Genomic DNA, 20681 nt, shown 5'->3' on the forward strand with positions numbered 1-20681 from the left:
AGATGGAGGGATCTGACAGTGCCTTCAGTCTCCTCAAAAAATTGTCTGAATACAGTGTGTTAGGTTACTCCTACAAGAGTAAGTAATTTTATGGTATCCTAAGGGCTGTGCCATGGGATCCAAAATATCTGAATGACTGAAGTTACAAAATATTCATTTACTAGAATAAAATTTCAGTCTTCTCCCACATCTGATCTATTACTGCTACATCTACAATGATCTTCGCAGTGTAGTTTCAAGCTGCTTTCAGGAGCTTAAGGCAGGAAATGAGGAGGAGAGGGACATGCTGAAAGGTGCTGTAGTTACCCCCGAAGGAGGCGGCAGCCCCAGCCTCACTGTCTGTCTGAGATGCTAACAGTGGGCTTGCAGGAAGGCTGGGGAGGGAAGCAGTAGCAGCCTTGGCTCATGACTACAGTGTCCTGCCATTGTAAAGGGTGAGCTTAGTAATGGTGAAGAAAGTGCACAACATCACTTCAGGAAAAGCTTTCATGCTCAAAACCAGAAGTCTCCTGTGTGTTTTTTAAAAGTGGAACAAACAACATCAAATGACTTAAGTTTGACTGCTCTCATTTCCACTGCATTTTTATTCAAAATATATATTCTCCAAAGCTATCACACTGACATCATAAACCTTTGCAATCCTTTGCATGAATCCCGTTTAGTAATCAAGGCATGTGGTAAACTGTGGTTAATTGTATTCTCCATTGAAATGATTTAGTCAAAACTGCAAAGTGCAAACGCATGGGGGCTTTTGACAGTAGTGTTGTGTGCTGATCGGGGACTGGAAGGAAAATGTATTTGCCCAGTCATCAGGTCTTATAAACTCCTCTTCTTCTTTCTAGGAAGGTCTTTTTTGCATTCAGTCTGTGATTTCGCATGTGCTTTTGAATGTACTGGCTTGGCTGCCTGCTGCCCAGAGAGAACAGGCCTTGCTACTTGTGATCCAGGGTTGTACACCAGCCTCCTGCCCTCAGAGGGAACTAGCCTATGTGCTCCTTGAGCCTTCCTCCCTGTCCTTCTGTGTACCAGAACTTAATGGAAGCCTGCTTAGTCCCTTCATTGCTAGGTTAGTTTCCTTTAATATTAGTGCATTGAATTAGCTCCTGTAGAAAGTGGGTCTGAGCATCAAAATGGGCTTAAGGTGCTGGAAGTGTTGGTGGGAAGAAGAGATGGAGGGAGTGAGACATGCTGGTTTTGGCTATGGTGAGATGTTGGATGATTCATCATGTCTTGTAAACCTGTAGCTTTAAGTTTCAGTGGTTTTGTGTTACTCTACTGGTAGCTATATATGTACAGATCTGTCAGATCTGCCATCATGAGTGACTTGCTCATTAGAGTCTGTCCCTCTCGTCCCATGCAAATGGAGGAGCATCCTGCGTAGGTGAGGCACAGAGCCTTCCTCGTTTATCTGCACCTGGATGCCAAGCCCAGCATTTGCCATGCACCAACCAGCTGTCCTGCATCAGGGCCTGGCATGGCTCAGCTCATACCTTTGCTCCAGCTCATGGTTCCCAGCTGCTGCATCCGCCTCTGACTTCACCCGGTTGTGCAGCCAAGCTGCTGTGCTTCTTCCCTCACCTGCCCATGGGATGTGTGGTGCAAGGGCTTCCATGTCCAGGGCACAAGTGCACAAAGAAATATTGTGATTTCTGGATTTCTGCAGACAGTTGCTTTTTTTTTTTTTTTTTTTTTTCTTAGTGTCTGTCTTCTGACTTTTCACCTCAAGGAGAAATAGATTAGATTTTTGAATATCAAGCACAAGCTAAGAGTAGTTATAAAAGATGACAATAACTGTACAGCACATGAAAGCACAGGCCCTATTTTTCGTTACTAAAACTGTGTGAGGGTCATCCTTTTAAGTGGATGTCTGGAGTTTGCTGTTTTATGTGCTTTTGAATATACTAAGCCAAATCCCTGCTGTTTGCTGTCTTGAAGAGTCTTCATGGTTTTGCTGATCTGTGTGGGCCATCATGGCTGCAACCAGCCAACACATTTTGTGCTCACCTAGTTAAAAAATGATGACTATAGGGATTAGGGCGCAATGGTAAGCAGCATGGATAAGAGCTATTGCCATGGTAACTTTAAGGTAGTTTGTGTCTCTGCTTTAATGGTGCTTCTGGTTTAAACAGAAAATGCAGCTGCAAGTTTCAGTAGACCTTCCTTTTTTGTTTTTGCAATGGTTTGCTTGTCTTCTTGAGGGTTAAAATCTTTCTGTATCTGACCTTGTCTCACAGCAGGAAATTGAATTTTGCTTTTGGTAGTAAGTATTGAAGTCCTATTTTAAAGATTCTAGCATGTGGACTTTGGAGAACAAGAGGAAAAAGAGCTTTCAAAGATGTTACCTGATACTGTTCTTTATAAGCATTGTCAGATGCCCACAGAATTGTTTTAACATAGAACCTTCCTGTTTAGCTTAAGATAATTAGGTGTATGTGTGATTTATGGTATTATGTATGCATTTACAAAGAAGCTTGAAAGCTAAGGTAATGAGGGGTTTTTAATTATTTTAAACAAAAATGTCACTGTGGGAGAGATTTTTGAGGAAAAACTGACATGCGTGGAAGCAGAAGATAAATGCTTCCAGTCACCCGAGTTAGATCTGTTGTTCACCATACTCTAGAATGTGTCTGCATATATTTTTCTTTGCTCTAAGTTTTTCTTGTATTTTTCTAGTGATTCTTTTGAGCTGCTGGGGGAAAAAAAAAAAAAGAGGGTGAGGCATGTCAGGTATTCAACTCATAGAAAGACGACTTCATGGTCTGTATTTGGGCTATCTCTGGCCTGCTGCGCACTGTGCTATTTTGTGTCACATTCCTCAACACCGAATTTACCTAAAGGTCTCAAAATATCTGTATATATAGCTATAAAACTTTGGTTTTTTTTATTGTTGATGCTGACTGAAAGCTGTTCTGATTGACTTCTGTTCATAAGTCTTCATGTTCTGCTTGTGGGTGTGAGGGGGGGTTGTCTCTTGCAATAGTATCTGGGTGTATATCCCAGTTATGTGATTTCAAAGGTTTTTAGAGTGTGGAGAAGCCGACCCTCAGAATTTTGCATTACTTACCTTAGCTGTCAAATATAATTAGAACTGGGATAAAGAAAATGTAGCTATCCAGACCACTTAGGAGCGTCTGAGCCATCAGAGACCTGTGGACCATGGCTGTAGGAGCGCTGCTCTGTTACATTTGTTGCCTTTGCTGGAGATTCAGCTGTGGAGTGAACCACCTCAACCAGCTTGAAACGTGGTCCAGCCACCTTGTCTGAGCGGTCTTGTGGAACTCACAGAAATGTTTGCCAGTATTTGGCTTTCTGGCATTTGTGGGGATGCTGTGTTCCCCTGCCAAGACGGTCCTGTCCTCAAGTTCAGGATAAAGCAAGGACGTTCCTTTATGGACATTCCTCAACACTGTTGTATGCTCTCCTTTAGGCACTGACCCTTGAACAATTTTAAGTACATAGCCCTTCCTAATTAAAAATAAGCTGGAAAATGAAATAAACTGCCTGAATCTGAAAAGTGTAGCAGGGCATATTCCATGACTGATTTATTTGCTGATCCTAACACAGAGGTTGAGCTGAGGAAGAGTACAGTTGCCTCTTGTGCTTTTTTTAGTCCTTCACCTCCAATAGGAGAAAGAAACTTTTAACTATTTTGAGGAGGAGAGGATTTGTTTTCCTTGAGCTCATGACATGGATCAGTTTTCAAGGTTTGTGCAGTGAGACGTTTAGTGATACTGAACACATCCTTTAAGGGTCAGCTGTAGGAATTCAGCCTTCAACTGAACTCACAATCTTGTTATTTTTAATTAGCAAAGGGCTGGTGTTCTTAAAGCTGTGGAGCAGTCTTCCCCCAAGCCTGTGTGGTTTTGTTTTTTTTCTTCCCTCTGGCTTTTGCTGTTTCTGAGGCCCTCCTTTTATCTTTCCTGATATTCTTGAGGTGGCTCTTGTCAGCCATTAGATAAAGCTTTGGACATAATAAACTCCTTTCACTGCATGGTATTGTCTCTTAGACAACCGATATAGGGCCACATATTTTTGAGCAAAAGAAGAGCTGTGTATGTAGTTCCAAATTGAAGCAGGTAGGCATGAAGAGTGTGACTACTTGTGTTTATAAAAAAGTGTCACAAGGTTTTTGAAGACATTCTGATCTGAATTTAAAGAACAAAACAAAACAAAATCCTTCCTCACCTTCCCAGCAAGTGAATACGTTCTGTGATCTTACTATTGTTGTGTATTTTGATACCTTTGTCTTCGTACTTTGTGATACTCTCGATGCTACCTGCGATCAGATACCAAATTATATAGATGACTGGTTCATCACAGAAAGGTAATTCCTCTGCTCCTCCCATGTTGTAGTATCAAAGCAAGATCACACCCAGTGGTAATGACAAGAATTTTATTGTCAGTTTCTTGCATAATTCAGCATTTGTCTTGGTTTGAAAGTCATTAGAACTTGTATCGGTGTTTTTTAAAAGCATACAAAGAACGGAAATATATATTTGCAATTTAAATATTGTATAAATATTGCCAAATTTGCAATTTGGCTGAGAAAGGGAGACTCAGAAGACTTGTTTTCTTGGGTAAGCAGAGACCACTGAGGTCTGATCTAGGATTTCATGTGTGTTTGTGCATGGTATCTGATGATGCATGAATTCCTGTGTGGCTGATCATAAAAGTAAGATTCTTGTTCTTGAAACTGACTTTGTAAAGTCTGGAATTCCCATCTCTGTTATGTTTAATTTACTCATTTTCAGGATTACGATAACAATAGCAATGTGAGTAGGATGGTTTGAGGAGTTTCTATACCGATTCATTAAAAATATAATGGTTTTGAAACCTGTTTTTGCTCTAAGCAAGTTTTCCTTTTGGCCCCAGTATGGAGCTCTAATGTAAACCAAGCCAAATGCTTCCTGTCGTTGTCTGATTTAAAAAAAAAAAAAAAGAAAAAAAGTGTACTTCCATTCATTGTTTCCATACAACTTCCTATCCTTTATACAGTAAGAAGGGATAAGTCTGTGACAATTTATGGGCTATCTCTGGGGAAAGAGACTTTCACAACAACAAAACCTTACATGTTGTTTGAAATAAAGAGCAAGGAATGCTAGAAATGCTTTTGTTTACTCATTTCTTCTTCATCTTTTTTTAATAATGGTTCGGGAGACAACTTGATTACTTGATTAATTAAAATTGATGAAACTGAATGCTACATTTGATTTTTCCGTTCAGCCTGTTGAGATGTAATATTTTCTTGCAGTTTAGGTTTTGTATCTTGATACAAGTATTGATGGAATTCATGCTTTTCTGAAATACAGATGTGTCTGGGGGGAAACCACACTTGATTAATTTTTGCAGCTTTTGGGAAAAGGACAGGGGCTCCATGGGACCTGAGGTTTGTGTAAAAGTATCACCTATATTTGTATTTTTCATTTGTATTTGTTTGCTGAAAACTTGTCTCTTTTCTGCTGCTCGAGGATAACTACAGGAAAAAGTCAGCAACCCTATCTGAAACAGTGGTGAACTATTTGGCATGGAAAACAAAAAATGTATTTCCAAGGTTTATTTAAACAAATATCGACACATCCATGCTGTTCTATTTGTACAGATTAAAAGATGGTCTTATATTAGCGGTGTGTTTTCCAAATACTTGGGTGAAGGGATGAAAGAGCGGGAGAGCATGTGTACGAGACTGCGTGTGCGTTAAGTGTGGAAAAATACTTGAGAATAGATCCTATAAGCAGTGTTTTGTTGCAGATCTCAAGAGAAGTTAGGGCTCTGACAGTACTTTGGTCAGGAATAAGTGCAGTGGAAGTTACAGAAAATGCAGCTCATTGATTACAGTGATACTTTACGTGCTGCAGTACATCTGCTTTGAAAGACTTCTTTGTTTTTTAGGTACAGATGTTTGTTTTCGAAGATTATGTCTCATGCACTGGAATGTCTTAAAATTCTGCTCGGCAGATGTTAAACCAAATAGACTTTTCAATCTTTGCATTTTCTATTTAATTAGCTTAATATGTGTCTTATTTAGACACTTAGGGTTTTATTTAGTGAACAAGATACCGACGTATTGACGTCAGCTACCCTCGCCTTGCTTGTGCAATTATCAAAATGAGTTTTGCTTTATAAATTTGAATGTCATTTACATTTTTCATAAAATGGATACTTTAATTATTTAGGTACAATTCTGCTTTCTTAAGTAGCAGCTAGTACATTGCTACAGAAGTTGAGTTTGATTAAATAGTTAACTTCTCCAATTTAATGTGCATTAATTTTACATCCTTATAAGGACAAAATGTTGTTAGGTGCTTATGTTTGAAAGTAGAAGGAAGTATTTATTGCTTGCAAGATGCAATTTGAAATTTTACATCATGGGAAAAACGTGAGATCCACGCATGTAACAAGTGAGGCTTGGTCACCCCTGCTGCAACAGGGAGATGAGCCTCATGCTTTCACCAGTACCTAGCAGCAGCAGGAAAGGAGATTTTTTTCCATTACATTCTCTAGAGAGATGTAAAAGTAAAAAACAAACAAACAAACAAAAAAAAAAAACCAGCTGCTGGAGTGTATACCAAGCATAACTGCAACCCCAAAATGGTATGGGATCTGTCATCTGTAGATCTGAGTGACTCAGAATGGGCAAACAGAAGATGCTAGATAGACTTTGTTATGCATAACAGAAATGTCTAGAAAAAGTGCAGGAAAATAAAGGATCAAAATACGTTGCAGGTGGAGAAATTCAGTATGTTGTTATATTGAAATGTTGGGCCCAAATGCAGAATGTGTCTGGAACAGAATTGCTGATAATGAAATGGCAATTAATTCTGGAGTAATAATTGTGAGTTAAGAACACATAGAGCAAAGTTCTGATTTCATGTAGCTTTTGCATTAGAAGTCAGTGTTAAGTTGGAATGTTATCTTCCAGGAGATAGTTTTCTTTTCCTTTGGAGGAAGAGGGAAAGAGCAAGAGTGCATGAAATGGAGTTTCTGAAGATTAGCAGGCTTTGAGCTTTGGAATGGGGAACCTCTGTTTCTGCACATGTTTTTAATATTGTTTGTACATTTTTAACTCCATCTACAACGAAATGTTGCCATCTGTATTGAATATTTCTTAAGGATATACTTTTCTTCTCAGTTCAAGTTTTATAGCTCCCTAATTTAAATAGATACATGTGGAGCCTGAGGTTTTTGAGACCCTCTACAAACCCATTTACAGCTCTTTTTTCTTTTGATTTGTTCTTTCAGAAATGGCCACAATTTGTCCATGAACCTTTCCATTGTAATTTTAAACCTTTTCCATTTGTCCTTGTAGTAATTCAATCAAAACTAGTTCCACCATCAAAAATGCTTTTTTTTTTTTTTTCTGACAAGAAGCCAATACTAGATATAGCAGTAAAACAAAACAAAAAACCAAAACCAAAACAAGCAAAAAACAAGCAACTCCCTGAAAGCTAAGGATGTGAAGGGAGGCTTATCAAGCTTTATGTACTACAGCTATACTGTCTTTGTGTTTTCAGTACAATGCCTCTATCTTTATTTATTTATCATTTATTAACTCTTTGGGCAACTGAATGTCAAGGCTTTGTTGGCTATCTAGCAAATGAGATAGTGGCAAATGGGGCCACTTCCATGACCAGTAATTCTGTAGATCCTCAGAGAGATCTCATTTGTTGAGATGGGACTCTTGTGGGTATTAGTGTTGTGATTCTATTAAACTTGCCAGCAATTAATTGTTTTTCAGTGTTTTCACCTAGCTCTACTGGAAAGTTTTGGGATGAATGACGAGTCTTTCTAGTGGTTCCTCAGTCCTTAGCATGTATCTAATGGCGTCGAAACACAATGATGTTGGACTCTCAAGAGAAGATGTGAGGTTGCGTGTGGGAGGTCCAAGTTATATTTACACTTGTGGATCTTGTTTGCCCCAATCCTTGTGTACTTTTTTGTATCAATGCTACCTTAGAAAAGAATCCTTTATGGGGAAAAAGGATGTATAGGTGTTAGCATTGCTTCGTATAGAATAGTGCTCTTCATCTGTGTGGCTATGTCTTTCAGAACTGAGTGGTAAAGGTTTTAGGAAGAAATTATTACTAAGCTTGCTTAGATGCTCTGCAATGAATTTTAAGCTTTTCAGTTCTGGAGAAAATGACTTTTAGTCCTCTTGTTTTTCAGAACTTTGCTGTCTCTCAAAACTAGGTTTGAGGATCTTGTCTCTTCTTTCCTTCTTGTCCCAGTTGTCACTGTGACTAGTTAATATAAGAAAAGCTCTTAAATTAACCTTCTCCAAAAGAGCTTCTGCAGAAGTCTGGCATTTGGGCATACTGAAATCACTGCTCTGATAGCTAGCCTCCTCTAGGGCTTGCTTTTCAATGTTAAAGTGATGAATTCTAGCAAGATCTGCAGTCATTTATATTGCTTTGTACCTGACAGCACAGAAATCCCTGGTGTTTCTCAAGTCTGGATTTGGATTTTTTTGTCTTTATTTATAATGACTAGATGTGTGTCATTGCCACATTCAAAAATTAATTAGGTTAAATCTATTGTTCTACTGAGGAGTGTTATATACCATTGGTGTGTCTTGTGTCCTCTTGTGTGACATATGGGAACCATGCTAATGTGCTTTTGAACCCACAGCAGAGATTCATGTAATTTTCAGGAGCTAATCACACTTTTCAGCAATATAGAAATCTCCATGGAAATACAACAGAAAGTACGTTAGCATTTATTATTCAAATAAAATCCATTATAGCTCTTAGCGAGTCTTAGCAAAGAAGGATGATACAACCTACTTACTGTGCACTCCCCTATGTCGTGTTTACTCCCTTTTCTGCTGCTTTCTTAGAACACGTGTTACTCATTAGTAACATGGATGATATGGGAAACAAGATTCTGAAATTGTATTGAATACATTCCAGATGTTCATACCAAATAAGGTTGGATCTGCGTTAAGATTTTCTTAAAGGTTTTCTTATTAATTGGAAGTGGAAGATAATTAAGCACTGAACAGTTCTTTAAAATTCTAAATTCACTAACGTTTGCCATCGTAAAGCACATTTGCAGTAAAGTTGTTATAAAACTACCTAACCTGCTTTCTTCCTTCAAAAGACTTTGCAGGCATTACACAGTTAAGATATAATCGTTATAAGAGTCAGGATTTGCTAACTGTAACTAAATTCAGTGTATTCACTGAACGAATACATAGTCCAAATCAGTAGTAGTGAAACAAAAGCCAAACAATGACTGTACGTTACACATTTATATTCTCAGTAGGATAAGGAGTGAATCCTAAAGGCTTGCAGCTACACAAACTGGAGAAATGTGGTTTTGTATTGGCTTTCAGAGACAAGCAGATATTGCAGAGGTGATACGAATGGATTAGTGGTGTCATAGAAAGGGCTTTCTGTTGGTGTTTGTTTGTTTTTCTCCTCAGAGTTGTAAATACACACTGTAGTATTTAAACTACCTAGAAGTAAGTAGATTTTTAGCCACAGGAAGGTGGTGTGGCAGGAGGATGGAAGGAATATCAGTGGGAGGAGTCTGAGAGGAGCCAGGAAGAGAGATAGCAGTTAATTTGGAGAAAGGAGAGCTCCTGCCAGTGCATTGGAGTGGCATGAGACAAGACCTGCAGGTGCAGTAGGTAATGCTGGAAAGAGATGTTGATATTGAGTGGTGAGCGGGTAGCTCAGGCTGGGGCTTGTCTAATGTAAAGAGACTGAAAGAAAGCATAAATGGAGGGCATGTGGCGGAAAGAACTGTCTCATAGCTGTACAGACTGGGTGCCGGTGGACTTTGTGATACAGAGGAATTGCCAGCACATTTAAGAGAATATTCCTGAGTCTTGAGCTCTTTGAAAGCTCCTAGGAAGAGTGTGGACCAGGGACATTTCTACACAAACACCTATGCAAAACTTGGCAGAAATGCAACGTCTAGTGTAAGCCTGTGTTACTTACCCCATCATACATTTCTGTATTTGGGTAATCTGACAGTGTATGCAGTTGGAATACAGTGGAGCTAGCCTTCAGTAGCCATTCTGATCTCCAGAGACTTTCAGAGGCTGCATTTTCGTCACTAACAATGGACTGAAAGCAACTCTGTCAGAAGAAATAACTCCCATTTGCCTTCTCCATCTCCTTCCCAAAAATGTTGGTTTCTTGCACCGAGTTTCTCAGAAGAGCTGTGATTTAAGGGAATGATGTACAGAGCTGACAGAAATTGCAGTGAATCAAAGAGAAAACGTTGATGTGTGCACTTAGTGGTGGCACTGGGAGCGTAGTTGCTCAAGGATGCAAAGGGGAAGGGAGGAGAATGTACAAGAAAGGTAGGAGATTGTTTTGGGGCCTGGAGATAGGATGGCTGCTTTGTTGCAGTGGTGGTGGGTAGTTCACAGTGCTGGACACGCAGCTTGTCTGCTGTGCATTGAGGCCAGCCCTGTGCTGGCAGGCCCAGAGCCAACTCGTGTGCAGGAGTCAAGGGGCCACACTCGTGTGGCCTGGGACCCATGGCAGCCAGCCCTGTGCGGCCTGGTATGCCGCTCGGGTGTGCTGCCAGAGGGGTTACATGCGTTCTGCAGGATTTCTGGCCAGCCTCCAGATTGGATGGATAGCAGGCAGTGTGGGCATGCCTCCGTCTGCCTGTCATTGTGTAGATAAGCCCTGCTGCACGTCGTTATCCAGAATGTGAACTGCTACTCCCTTCTGTGAGTGTTTCCATTTTGCAAAGCCTGCCATGCGGAGCTCTGCCTAGCGCGCCTGGGGGTGCCAGGGAGGAGAGGACATTATAGAAAGCTCAGGGCTGTGGTAAATTAACACCTCTATTGGTCACCATCACCTTCCTGTAGATGAGCCTTACAGAGATAGGGAAAAACACACAACTTCCTCTAGTGTGGCAAACGTGTATCGAATAAAGACCGGCTGAAGGGGAGGGCTGGTATGTGTACTGCATGGAAACAGGTAGTCAGGAGGGGATCAAGTGCCAGGAGGGAGGTATTAGCGCTTTCTCCTGAACTTTTGCTAAAAGTATGTTTTTTGTCAGCAACTCCATTTCCATCCTGTTCTAAGTCTTACAGCTTTTTATTCCCGTGCCAGACTTTCTTTTCTCTCTGTCCTTTATATACAGGCTATCTTGCCCCATACTTTTCTGGGACCTCTCCCCCATGCTGCTATTTCTTTTTGGCGTGTGCTTATATTTGTATGAATTTTCTCTTTCCCTGATTCTTTTTTTTTTTTCTCTGTTATGGTAAAGGCTTCTTTACACATGTCAACTCCACTCTAGTTTGCAAGAAAAGCAATTCAACACATGGCTGCTCCTTGGCTCTCAGTTTGTTCCCTAGCCCAAGAAACGCACATATTTAGAAATTCTTTTTATGTGCAGATTGTGTAATAATTTGTTCTGCTGCAGGACTTGCACGTCAGTGGTTGGGCTAATTGATCTGCACTTGTACATCAAGAAAATGAGCGCTTGCTGCTGCCGATACTTCTATTGCAAATTCTGAATGTTTCAACTGTTACAAAGGGCAATAGTCTCAGTTTATTTTTGTTTATTTATTTTTTAAACTGAGTGTCACTGCTTGGACTGCTTTCATCTTACATGCATATTCTTAAAAAGTAGCAAAAAGACAAACCTGCAATCCCCCATGCAGCCAGTCAGTGCTAATACCAAGCTCCTCATACAGAGAACAGGAAGTTTGTTTATCTTCTGCATCCCAAGCACAGGCATGTGTAATTTATGCCTGCAGCACTGCCTTTAATAACTGCTCCCATTCTTTGAGAGCTGGCAGGATACATAGCATGCACCAGTGGGTCTCAGGAGCAGCCCCTTCTGCAGGACAAGACATGCACAACCCAAGGCACTGCGGAAGTATCACCATTCTCAGTGGCCTTGTTTTTTCTGTAAAAACATCTATTCTAAGATGGTCTTTGGCTTTAAATGGCCGGTTGCTAACTGTATCTTGAGTGAGCTATCTTTTTAACCAGCAAAGTGTAAGTCAGTCCTAATATAACTAAACATGTACACCCAGGTCAAATGATCTCTAGTGCTAGCTAGATTGCTGGATGTAGATTTCACAAAAACAGAAAGAGCTCTGCTATTTGATCATTTATGCATTTTTCTTTCACTGTGAACTTTATATTACTATTATTAATAATATATATATTTTTAAAGAAACATTTTCCTTTCATTGTAGTTGCATGCCAGCCAGAGAAATCAGAGTTCTGCTTTGTGGTTCTCCTTTATACAGTGTAGCTTTTGGACTGACTAGTTTGTCTAATTCTTATCTAGCTGACTCTGGTGCAAATTAGGGGTTAAGTCAATTGGCGTTCTCCTGTGACCTCCTGAATCCAAAACATACTGTATCTGTTACTGTCAGGGGTGGGTTTGAGCCATTTTGGAAAAGCAAGGCTGCTTTTCATAAATATTTGTCTTGCTTTAGTTTCCTGAGATATAGTTCAAATGTAAACTTTTCCGTATGTTTCAGCTTCTGCCGTATCTTGTTGTATCACATCACACTGTCTCACGTACTATATGAGAGTGCAGCACTGCATCATGCTCTGGTGATTATTTAAAAGGGCGTACACTCTGTTTTGGACTAGATATCCGTTATCAGTGTAGATAATTGCTGTCAGACGCAAAATAGACTCAGTAAACAAACATTTCATTTTATCATGTGATAAACTTCTGTTTTGTCCAGTGGATTTGAATGGTGTTCACCATAAATCAGCAGTGCTTCAAAAGCAACATATGCAACTTGCCCAAATCCTTCCTGCTGGAATTACATTATACTAGAGATTAACTTTTTCATTGTTGTATATACATAGTTGCATTTTTCAGTGTTTGGAGATAACAGTGTCTGACATAAGCAAATAATTCATATCTAAGACTAACCAATTCCTCCTAACCACCCTAACTGTTCTTTTTCTCCTTCAGGGTATTTTTGTCATCCTTTTTTTTTTTTTTTTCCTTCCTTAATTTCCTTTCTGATAATGACAACACTATCTTCAATTTTAAATAATGTATTTTAAATTCAGACTTTCAGAGAAATACTTTAAGAGTTTAACATATTCAGGAGAATATGCTAAATTAAAATTTGTTCATAATGTGGATAATAAACATGATATCTCTGTTAGTATTCCCATTGGTTTTGTGACCAGAAGGGACTTTATTATTTGACAGATGGAATCTGTGAATTGCTTTTTTTCTCTAAATGATATGCGTCTGTCTCTTCCCCTGCAGGTCCTGTGCCAAGGAGTGAGTGTGTGCTATCTCCTGTTAACAGTTCACACCCAGTCCATGCTCTATTGGAGAGTTTCACAGTCTTATCTGGCTGTGCAAGCCGAGGCACAACAGGCCTACCACAAGAGGTGCATGTCCTCAATCTCAGAAATCCTGAGGAAGGTCTCGACCATCATGAACGAGAGGTAAAGGAGTAATTGCTTTTCTTCCAGATCCATGACTAAAAGTGTGTCTGCAAATGGGATTATTCTAAGTTTATTTTCTGAATTGTGAACATCCAGACTATGCAAAGAAGCATGTGCAGCTTGCATTGGTATTGTCCACATATGCTTTGCATGTCATAGGAGTAAACTACTTCCATACCCAGTTGTTCTCTCTGTCACCTTTCACAACCACGAAGTATAGTTTAAAAAGTTGGTGGGGTGGGCAAAGGAAATAAGAAACAGATTGGGATCTACAAGAGGCCTTTACAGAATTGGCTGTCTTCAAAGCCAGATCATTTACCTAAATGTGTTGTAAATTAACATGAATACCTTTGGATTCTTGCCACGACCACTATAAACAAATACTAAAGTTCAGATTCTTATAGCCCTGTAATACATCTTTAGTGCTTCACTGAGTGGGGAATGTTGAGCAGATAGCAAGTGTTGCTGATTATGATAGTTCTTAAGTACAATCCAATTACTTATTTATATACATTGCACTTGGAGAGACTGGCAAGAACTTAAGCTGCTCTGGAAGCAGCAGCAGGAGAAGAAAATTTTTGATGTTAACTTCTGCAGTACTGTTGTTTACTATCAAAACCAAGTGCTGAAGTGAAAAGAAAACATTGCATGCCACAACAGCTGAGTTTCTTAGTTCATGTTCCTACAGTTATTACACACACAAATCCTGAGCACTGTTTCCCGTGAGAGCAGCGTGTGTGTGCACAGTTAGTAGAATTAGTGATGAAAGAACAAAGATGATGTTCTATCATATGGAAGCTTAGGAAAAGAGAGTCTAAATCTGTGCTGGAAGAACTTGTAAGTGGAATCTTTTATAGTGTGTTCAATTCAGGCAGATACTCTTGGCCATAATCAGTTTTTCCTCTGACTTCAATAGCAGCCTTGTTGTGTTTGTACTGTATTTAATTCAGTGTTCAGTGTATGCATCTGTAGAACTTCAGCTGTTGTATGTTTTCAGTATTTACACTGCCTGAAAGGTCTAGTGTATGATTAAAGAGAAGATACTGTTTTATTTGGAAGGCATCTCATTGATGGCCTTTAATCAAAAATGTCTGATCAACTTCAGTTCAACTGTCATAGAATGAATAGAAAAATAATATTTTCTTCTGAGAATGAGGAGCAGAGATTCTATTGTTGTTATCTTAAAACTTGTAAGGCATTGGGTTGTTGTGAATGACTATAACTACCCTTTTTACAGCCAGCTTTTTAGGCATGAAAAACTGTTTGAAGTTGAAACCTGTGCAGTGTAGTTTCTTATGGAAACCAAAAGCCTTATGTAGTTCTGCTATGCCTTTATTAGTGCCTCTCTTGTCACCCAGGAACTTTTAAATCTGTTGGAAAGTTTCAGACAGATTTACTCTGACAGGTAGGTCTCACAAGGTAATCACAAGTTCTGTTAAAAATATGTAGAAGAACATCCTCACTGTAGGGACCTGATGTAATGTTAATTGTAAATTCTTAGTGGCCAAAGGGTGCCTGAATGTGAGGTGAAGTAGGTGAACTCCAGCTTTAGCATCTCCCAAGGGGCCAGAACAAATCAACTGCAAGGCTCACATTTGCATGAAGCTAAATGTTATCGTGTCAAAATATGCTCTTACCGTGAATTGTGTAGCAGTGCAGTTTTTACAGTTATGCACACACAGCATGAACTAGAGTCACATACACACGAGGCTGTAGGCTGTGCTAGTACTAATTGTCTTGACAACATGATAGAAAATTTAAATTAGAATTTAAATGCATAAAGATTAGTTATTGTCTAGTAGAAGGATACTGCATTGCAGCCCATAGCCACCTGCTCCCAACTATTTTCCAGTTGCAGCCTTCAGAAATCGCTGCTCTGAAAATGAATGGGAAGCTACAGCAAGGCTTGCTGGTGACAGTGTAGAGCAAGAGAGTGTACACAACTTGGAAAGATCAGGTTTTACTTGTAGGACCGGAGTCTGAAAATAAAAAGTGAATATCTTTTCCATTATTGTACAGATCAACTCCAAGCGCCCTTTTGTCTTGAACTAGAATTTCTCATCACTTCAAGTTAAATTAATTAATTTGATTTACCAGCTGAGGTTTTTCCTGTTGCCTGCAAATACTGATAGCAAAGGTAGAGATATGTCACACAGTATAGATAATATACTCCAGTATAAAAATATTTTTTGACAGTACACTAGTAGAATCTGCAGCCTCAAAATACTACTAGTACTAGATGCTGTGAAATTACACATCTCTTACATCCTGGAAGAAGTGCAAATTTCCTATAGCAAATTCTTTGGAGAACATACTCACAAAGTTATCCTGGTTCTCTTCAGTGTGCAACATACATGTTTAATTAATTAAACTTGCTTGGCACTTGTGTACAATAGACAGACAATAAACATACACAAACTTTAACTTAGAAAGGGTGGCTGATGTAGGGGAAGGACATGGCAGAGCAATGTGTTCCTCTGTGACATGTGCAGACTTCTTTATTTAATGATTAGTAAGGTTTGGCTGACCAGAAATGTGTGGGATTATGTATTCTGAAGTTTGCACATCTAAATTGATAACTTAGCACTTTCAGGTTAAGACTGACATCTCATAGGTAGAAGGTCATGCCATGAAATGCTGCAATCGTGTCTCTGTTCTCCAAGGAATTTATTTGTATTTTACATTGTTTATCTTAGTTGATAGGACATCTTGTTTGTTGAGACTGTCAAGACATTTTCTCCAAGAAAGAACCCCAAAAGTTTCAGTGTTTTTGAAATATTCCTTAGCACTGTCTTTTATGGCACTTCATATTGGCTGTGCTTTATCATAGGAAATAGAATACGGGTGCGTGTAATAGCCACAAGTGTTTTTATTGAGCTTGGCATGAAAAATGCAAGCCTTCTTTGTTTATTTTATTTGATCAAATATTCCTGGGGAAGTGAGAGCATGTGTGCATTTCTGTACTGATCTGGGGCTCAGCTGAAAGCCAGAACTGCCAAACACTTACAGGAACTTTCTCTGTGGCTTTTGGTGTCTTTACTGCTCAAGTTTCCTAGTTTTCAGAAGAGCTTGCTTTCTTGTGAGGCTATTCATTCTGGGAAAGAATTGTTATGTTTCGAGCAATTTGCACCAGAAAAAAGCGTGTAGAAAAGCTTTTTATTTTAAGATTAAAGTCACTTCTTAAACAAATATGTTATAGAGTCTTCAAGTGATGTGAGATTCTTTTAAGAATATCAACTGACATTATTTTGTTCAGTGCCTGTTGCGTTTCTGATCTGCTTCAGGCATGCAGTCACAACTGAAATAGTTAAAGGTGGAGCAGGGGAATGTAAAATTATTCTCATGTGGGTACTTAGGATTTGAATACATGTGACTACACGGAATCAGAATTCCTGGCAACAGATTCACTATTGTTTTCTTGACATCCTCATCCTCAATAGCTTTAAGATGTTATGCCTGATACAGATGTTTAACATGTGTTATGCAAAATGAAGGCAGGAAAAGCGAGGAATCCTCTTTATTTTTATAATCATGATTAACGCTTCTGAGGCTGTAATAATTCCAGTCTTTCTTCTCAGTATTGTGTGACAACAAATTCATAAGAGTTTATTATTTTCCTTTGTGAGCAGACCTGATACTAAAATGCATGTTAGTTCCTATTGAGTGGACTAATTATTATAGTTGGGCACTTACTAGGGAAGTACCTTCAGGTTCCTGAGCTGGCCTGCTTAAAGCCATAAAATAATGTGCAAAATTGTTGAAGTCCAACATTGTAGTATTTTCTGAGAATTTGGAGAGTTGTAAAAATGGGGCAGGAAGAGACAATGAAATTGTCACCTGATAACATTTTTCTACATCCTGACTTTTGCTGTGCATCCTGAATTCAGGGTCATTCTGTGTTGGAATGATTCAAATTTTAGGACTTTGAAGATCCTGGATCATTTTGCTTAGATTTCTATGTATTGGTTAGATTTCCCCATGTGTTTATTTAAAGTACTTTCTGAAGTTTATTTCAAAAGTTTGTCTCAACGTACCTCTAGGAATGCAGCTATATTTTTGAGCTGTGCATTTTTATATGCCAGATGCTGCATTAGCATTTGTCCATAAAGTGTAGGTACTTAAAATTAATGAACTGGGTGGCCAAGCTTTCAATGGTTTTAAATACTTTCAGATATTCTAGTAGCTTACAGCAGTGCTTATGTTATTGGATACGGTGCATGTGGAGTCTAAATAAATGTGCCTTTGGTATCTTGTCACCTTTACAGCAAGATTTATTTGTTTGTTTTTTTCATCTGTTCTGTGAGGTGGTGGTCTTGCAGAAAGGTGTGCATGTTATAACCTGGTGGAAATCCATTGCCAACAGTATGACACTGTCGGAAGTCTCTGCAGAAACAGCATGGCAGATACCATTTGGTATTATAACTTCCATGCCAATTTTCTTAATTTCAAATGCTTGGATAATCACCATGTTTCCTTTTTCACGCTTCCTCTTGATTGTACTCGTTAACTTTCATTTCTCTCCCTGCATAATTTATAGATTGTTATTCTTTCTGTCCTTTGGGCCTTAGGCTTTGTTTTTATGATTTTCAGAGCAAGGTTCCTTAGATTACTCAAATTACACAACAGCGTGCCATGGCCATGTTGGTGGAAATATTTGTTTCATGCTCAGGCACACAAAGATCTGAGGGAAGCCTTGAGAAAGAGCTCTAATAAAGGGGGTTTGCTTTGAGTGTGGTTAGACGTGCCAACCTGCTGCACCTAGGCCTTGAAATCTTGGCAACCACATAGGAAGGGAATTCAAAGTTTGTTATTTGACAGTGTAGTTAGTGAAGTTTTTGTTACTCAGTCATTTCTTTTATTTCAGTTTATGCTTATTTCTTCCTCTAAGAATGTGGTTTTTTTAAAACAGGTTTTGATTTAGTGACAATCAAATGTCAATTTGAGGTGTTTTAGTCTTAGTGTCTGAGGCTCAGTAAATATAAAATGAGCTTCTTTTTCTCCTGAGTTTTTTAGTGCTGAGCTCTCAGTGTCAACATGACCAAATAGTCTGAAATTGACAGAAAAGATGGGCTGGTTTTATTTGAATTTTTGAAGCACCTGGCAGAGTGGACTTAAAACCTTTCTGGCAACCTCTTCTTCCTAACTTGATTCTCGTCTGTCCTCTTCCAAATTGAAAGAATTGGATTGTAATCCTATGCGCTACTGAAATTCATAATGAATCAAAAGGCACAGAAATAAAAAGGTTGTTTTATTTCTATGAGATTAAACTAGACCACAGTTTTCACTGTCACCATCAATGCTGTCTGTGCACTGCTGTATCACTTGGCTACACAAAGTGATGATTCTAGTAAGCTGATCACAGTATGTGGTACAAAATTCAGGCTGGGAAATACAGGGGATGTTGCTTGGTTTGACATACTGTTTCCATCTGCCCTATACTCATTAGCTGTGGTACAGTGGGAAGCTTATGCTGCTGCATTTGGGCATGTTTGGTGGCTCTGGTAGGCCAAAGGGATCTGTTTTGAAGAAAAATACTTGCTGTTCTAGAAGAAACTTTCATAGATAAAAGCAAAGTACTGTGCCTTTGTTTCTGCAAAAGACGTCAGCATTGCAAAGGTATATTGCTGAGTTTACTTCTCTGTTTTCTGAACACCTTTGCTTGGCTGCAGTAATGAATGTCTAACTACGACAGCAAACTTGCAAGAGGCCATGCAAAGGTACACAGGGTTTCTGAAGCAGGCATGGCATGGATTACCTGCAGTGAGATGGCCTGAGAGAGGAGTGGTGCTGCCCAGAATATCTGGGGATGAGGAGGAGGTGGAAAATGTTCAGCTTCTCTGGGGATGGAGAAGTCAGATTTGAGACTTCAGATGAGAGGAACAGTAACTTGGAAGTAAAGCATTTTGTTCCAAATGCGAGAGGGTAAACCCTAAAGAGAAGACTACAGCATGGGATACCTTAATTGCTTTGATGAGTGAGCTTGACATTGCCACATCTTTAAAAACAAAAAACACCTCAGCCTTCATTCAAGGAAGGCTTACAACCCTCTTTTCCTGCCCCCAACCTCCCATACCCCACCGTTTTTTTTTTCTTAGCACTTTAAAGCATCTGTGCTTGTATAAAATTCAGCCTTTTTTAATGTGGGTTTTTTTGTTTGCCCTGGCCTGCAGTTGCTGTGGGTTGTTTTCAGTCAGCTCAGGAATTGCTGGTCACTGAGTTTGGCAATCATTTCACACTCTGCCCACCAAAACTGCCAAAGGAAGTCCTGTGTCTGCCAGAAGAGGCTGTTTGTGCAGAGCTGCTGTCCTGCAGGAGCACTGCCTGGTGCCTGACTACTCTTAAAGAGATAACAGTAACTTCACACTACTTGAAAAGTGCAGGGCAAACCCTTGGTGTTTTTTTATTCAAGAAATGGAATTATTTTCCGTGCATGGAAAATGAGACCTATTCTGTTTCATAGAGCTTCTTGGAACGGAGTGTGAAGTAATGCCAAGGCCCACTTCAAGAGGCCAAGGGGTTCGAAGGAAAAGTATCAGAGTGACTTTTCTGATTGCTTGGAGTTTTCAGTTTTGCTGACTGTCTTTAAAATATCCTGTTAGGAGCTGAAAGTTGGACTGTCTTACTGATGTTTGTTTTCCTCTGCTGTGTGTGCCCACAGATGCTACTTTGCTGTTACAGGATTGTAGAGAGAACTAGGCAGCTGTTCCAGCCTTCACTGCTGGCTTTACCAGTCTTCCTCCTTCTCTGCTTCTCATATGTGTACAAGTACATTGTGCACATGTACATGTTCTTTCAGGCAAATGCATGTGTTGTGATTTTGATCATAAACTGTGATCCAAATTCTTGATCTCTAGTTCCCTCCTTAAAACCCCTTTCTATCTGATGTGGCTTGGAATATTTATTAATTACTTCTTTGTCTATAGCTACTTTACCAATAAAAGATAGTTAGAGAAATGATAGCGTTTCCAGAAGTCCTTTTATATCATAAACTTGATGGGCAGGCTCCAGTCTGGTTTTGGGCTTACGTGTGTGTATGAGGGAGATGTTGAAGCAGCACTTGCCATGAGTGGCTGGGTTTATGTTGTTCTCTGGAGTGTCTGTTTGACACTAAAGTTGGAATTGATGGAGTTGTTCTGCAGTTGTTCTTCGCAGCAGGGAAAATTTCCAACATAAATTGAGTGCAGCTTGCAGTGCTTCATGTTTACTTTCCTGGATCAGCTGAGAAAGTAAAACCTGTGGTGGAAAGGTGTGAGAATAGGAAAAAACATTTTAATAGAC

At 39.4% G+C, this 20681-nt stretch overlaps 1 protein-coding gene across 1 annotated transcript in view; it reads left to right on the plus strand.

The window, feature by feature from the left end:
- TGFBR3 (transforming growth factor beta receptor 3) overlaps nt 1-20681 on the plus strand; it is a 111656-nt gene that overhangs the window by 31132 nt on the left and 59843 nt on the right. Inside the window, exon 3 of the mRNA XM_042873837.1 lies at nt 13219-13403. Within this exon, the coding sequence (XP_042729771.1) occupies nt 13219-13403 (185 nt within the window). The remainder of the gene's footprint in view (nt 1-13218; nt 13404-20681) is intronic.

Source organism: Lagopus leucura, unplaced genomic scaffold, assembly GCF_019238085.1.
Source record: "Lagopus leucura isolate 7727_CA_CO unplaced genomic scaffold, USGS_WTPT01 Super-Scaffold_100009, whole genome shotgun sequence".
Classification (NCBI taxonomy): Eukaryota; Metazoa; Chordata; class Aves; order Galliformes; family Phasianidae; genus Lagopus; species Lagopus leucura.